At 26.6% G+C, this 5,340-nt stretch overlaps 1 protein-coding gene across 1 annotated transcript; it reads right to left on the reverse strand.

Moving 5' to 3' along the window:
* Positions 1–1,865: 1,865 nt before the first annotated feature.
* Positions 1,866–5,340, reverse strand: LOC119681163 (probable E3 ubiquitin-protein ligase MID2; the record flags this gene model as incomplete). Its single annotated transcript, XM_038094272.1, is given in 3 exon segments — positions 1,866–1,946; positions 2,034–2,590; positions 5,053–5,340. Coding segments are annotated over 3 exon segments (762 nt in total), but the record flags the coding sequence as incomplete, so codon positions are not given.

Here is a 5,340-nt window from a genome sequence, read left to right on the forward strand (position 1 = left end):
AAACAAACAAGGAGACATATGTATATACAATCGGACACATATAACACACCCTACATCCACAGAAGTGCGTGGTGATATATTAATATTATAGTATTATATATTAATATTATAGTATTATATATTAATATTATAGTCTCTATAACAAGCAAAATAGATTTAAAAATGAAAAAAAAAAAAAAGAATATTAATAATACATAATATTCTACCCGTTGACTAACACACTCTATATTCACAGAAGCCTGGATGATATATTAATATTGACTACGGTTATAGTCTCTATAGTAATTAAAATAGTTTAAAAAATTTACAATATATTTTTTTTAACAATTAATAACATTAAAATATATATAAACTACACTACACAAATATAACAATTGATATAGGGCCACAATATATTGTTAAAAAATAATTGCATATATTATAGTATTCAATTACAATAGAATAAGATAAAATATACATAATAATTTTATAATATATAATTTACAAAATAAAAGAAATATATAATAAATATTAATTTCTATTATATTACATATAGAAAAATATAAAAATAGCAATATCAAAACTTATTATTATATTAAAGTAGTACTCATAATAAACAAAATATCTTCTATTTTTAACGATATAAAAAAAACGTTACTTTTATTATGTTTAATATAAATTTTTTTCAGATATCTTGCAATGAAATTTCAAGAGATGGAAGAAAAAACGCATGTACATAAAGATCAGAAAGAAGTAGAAAAAATAGAAGAAACACCAAGTACTGACAATAACATCGAAGAAACTACATTAAATGTGGAACCGATTAATCCACACAAACATGAAGCAAAGAATTCCTATGTAAGTGAACAGAGTTCCGAACGAAATTTACTAATAGATGATGAAGGTATTGATGATGATGATGATAATAATACTAAATCAGCTAAACCAGCTACTCAAGAAATCACAACACCAGCAACAAGTACGAACTCAACAGATTTGGAGTTATCACTCAGTCTTAAACCTATAGTAGTATCCTCAACAGAAGGACCAGATTATGCGCAAAACAGTTCCGAAGAACAAGAAACAAAGGAAAGTAATGAGGAGCAACATAAACGTGCGGATATGAAGAAAAATAATAAATCGGAAAATTCTCGTGAACCAACAAAATTTAAAGTAAGCGTTGAAAAAGTTGAAGTCATAGAAATAAAATCTGACGGCACATCTGGACACATAACACCAGCTGAATTATATGAGACCAGATAGACTATATAATTGATTATATAAAGCCTATATGTTATTATATTTTTATAAGAATGTTATTATTTATACACGTATTTGTATCCTAGAGTGGAAAGCCATTTCGCAGTTTAAAAGACGTGTTGCAAATATTGTATACATATTAGGGGAGGGAGGGGGCGACAGACGCACGCAGTTTGTATTTTTATTTTTTATAATTTATTATTTATTATGTCCCTTTTTAAGTTACAAATTTTTTTACTAGTGAATATCTAATAAAAAAAAAAAAATTATTGTGAAATGTTATAAACTTGCCATAAACATGAAATGTTTTTGCTTCATAGTAATAACTCAACTATGTAAATAAATTGTATTAATTTTATATTTAAAAAAATTTTTTTTTATATACTAGTATAATTGACTAGCATATTATATGATATATTGTATGTATTACATTAAGTGTTACAAAGGAAAGAGTATTGCAAAAGAAAGAGAGATTATTAGAACAATCTCTTATTAAACAAGTGTTGCAGTATTTTTAAGAGAGAAAATATTGACAGCTCACATTTAGCTATGGCTGTATCCATCTTAAAAAAATTGAATTTTGTCCAGTGCAATATTATAACAAACATGAAGGTGTATTTACTTACCTTTTCTGATTTCGCTAATACTTCATCAAATCTCTTCAATGACTCCAACATATGAGTAATGTCGTCCTGGTGAAGTTGATTCTGTGATTGAAATAATTTATTAATCAATATAATTTATCAACAAAAAAACAAAAAAAAAAACATTTCCATACGCCTAGATGAACATACCTCTTCAAATATACGCTTTACATCATGGTCTTCATGATCTGTGAGACGCCGACAAGTCTTGCATAGCTCTTCATCACAAGTTATGCAAATATAGTTTATAACATTATGATGTGCGTAGCATCTATTTGGAACATATAAATTGAACTCATCTGATGTTATCCGATCAAGCCGATGGCTTCTTAGAACTTTACTTGTAGCGTGTACTTGCGTGAAGCAGTTAGTACAAAAGAATGCTTTGCAGTGAAGACATTTACCATAAGCAGCTTGTCGTTCGCACTCAGAGCATTTCTGAGTAGGTTTTGGAGCAATGGCTTTCTGGCTGATCTCGCGTAATACAATGGCTTCTTTATTTTCATCAAGCAAATCAAAGTAATATAAATATCCCAATAAATAAAAATCCAATTCTATATATTCTCGGATATTGATGCGAAATTTCGGAAATAACACAGGTTTCAAGCAGACAGGACATTCGAAACAACGAATATTCTTTATTATGCAGCTTTCACAGACTGTGTGCTTACATGGTAAGATATATGGACGAAGCCGTTTATTTGTTTCTGTAAATATAAAAAAATATAAACATTAAAACATTATAAATATAAACAGAAAAATATATAAGAAGTACTACTGCAATGTAATCGAACATTACAATGTTCGAATAGCTGGAATATGCTCGTTTTCGACCATTTAAATCGAACATATAAAATGTTAAGAGCTTTTTGAAGATGACCGAATAGCTGACAGGACGAATAGAAAGGGTTTTGTTTTAAATATATTAATTACAAGAAATATAAAATATGTTAATACGCGTATTGCATTTTATATCACATTTTAGTTTTTTCCATACTATACTATACTATACTATATATACAGTCAGCGTCAAAATAAAGTGTACAGTACATTTCCAACATTTGTTTGCTTTATTCCAATAGTTAAATAGTGTGTTCGATAAATATTTTAATTTTTTATGAAATGTTATTCAATTCTTTTTAAATTAAAAAAAAAATGTAATTTATTTCACAACAATAACTGTAATTACTCCAGATTTATCGCGTCAAAATAAAGTGTACAGTAATAAATTCAATAAATAAAAAGCTAAAAAACCCAAACTTTAATATTTTGTTTGCTTTCCGTTTGCATAAAGAACTACTTCTAGCCTCCTCGGCATTGATTCAGCTTATTTTGTTGTCATTTCCGGTGAAATTTTCTGTCATTCATCTAACAATACCGATTTCAGAGAGTCTATGCTAGTGACGCCTCTTTCACGAATTTTCCTGTACAGATGTGCCCATAAATGTTCAATAGGATTGAGGTATGATGATTGTAGGGGATGGTTCAGTTGTTTTGGTGTATGGTACAGCAGCCATTCCTTAACAATTCAAGCGGTATGTTTGGGGTCGTTATCTTGCTGGAAAATCCAGCAGCGATCTAGTTTCAATTCTTCGACACTAGATTCTAAATTTCCTTTTCAAAAATTTAGGTAATCCATTTTGTTCATTCTATTATCAATAATATTCTACTGGCCACCATACACTCCCACACCATCACTGAGCCCCCAAGGTGCTTTACTGTAGAAACTATATTTTTTGTGGCTTTTTTAGCTTTTTATTTATTAAATTTATTACTGCACACTTTATTTTGATGTTGACTGTATATAGTATTGTGTTGTATGTATATATGCTATTGTATATATACACATATAATGTAAATATATAACATATACATGCTATTCTATGTACACGCATAATATGTATATATGTACCATATGCATACATATATGCTATTGTATATATACGCATATAATGTATATGTACAACTTATGTATATGCTTCTGTATGACATATATATGTATACATATATATTATATATATATATCTATATATATATATATATAATATATATATCTATATATATTATATATAATATATTGAATATTTTATATATATTTTATGTATATTGTATTATATATATATATCTATTATATATATTATATTCATATATACTTTATATATTACGAGCATGCATATATACTTTATATATTACGAACATGCATATATACTTTATATATTACGAACATGCATATATACTTTATATATTACGCACATACATATATACTTTATATATTACGAACATGCATATATACTTTATATATTACGCACATACATAACATGTATGTATAAGTACATGTTATATGTGCATGTATGTAAGTTAATGAACATTAATTTTAATGATCATACAAAACTATATCAAAAGAATATCCCGTAGCAAATATGTATGTATGTGTTTTGATACAATTTTGTCAAAACAATAATAAATTATAATATAACTATAAATTTAATATAATTTAAATATAATTTAATATAATAATTTATATATAATATAAATTATAAATAATAAATTCTATATATTTATATAGATATAAAGTGTGTATTATATATATACAAGTTAATGAACATTAATTTTAATGATCATACAAAACTGATTCAAAACAATATCCCGTAGCAAATATGTATGTGTTAAAGTATGGTAAATTGTTTTGACAAAATTGTATCAACACACATACATACATATTTGCTACGAGATATTCTTTTGATATAGTTTTGTATGATCATTAAAATAAATAATATATACTATTTACCTATATATAACACACACTATATATGTATACATATTGTTAATAACAAATACGATAATAATAAAAGTTTGCCCAAAAGTTATTCATAAAAAAATAGTAGGGTTTTATTTTGCATGCTACCCTAAAAACAAAAAATGCATTAATGCATAGGCAACCATTTTTTCTAATATCAAGCCATTTATAAATTAAAGCTATTCAAAATGTATTTTATAATTTGTATTGAAGCTGATTTCACAACAAAAAACGCCGGTTCCAAAACCGTTAAACACATGCAAAACTATAAAACAAACACTACACGCATTCTCCCGTAAAACGGTATCTTGTGTTACTGAATATGATACTGTACTATAAGTTTTTATAGTATATTTAGGTTGCTTTACTTACCATTATTTCGTTTAACAGAAAACTGGGATCTGCACTTCGGGCATTTATAAAAGTTTTTAATAGAATTTCTAATAAAATTTGTATATTGAGCATCGTTGCTCTGAAATGTGCATAATTCTGTCATTTTACAAAACTGTTATCAAAACACTATTCATTCACTTTATTCATTAAATTGATCAATTAAATATAAACAACAAATAAATCTGGCGAAAAAATTAATAAAATCCGGCGAACCACACAAATCAAACACGCAAATAACAGCGCCTCGAACGACAGCCAATGATTATT

This window comes from Teleopsis dalmanni, chromosome 2 (genome assembly GCF_002237135.1).
Source record: "Teleopsis dalmanni isolate 2A chromosome 2, ASM223713v2, whole genome shotgun sequence".
NCBI lineage: Eukaryota > Metazoa > Arthropoda > Insecta > Diptera > Diopsidae > Teleopsis > Teleopsis dalmanni.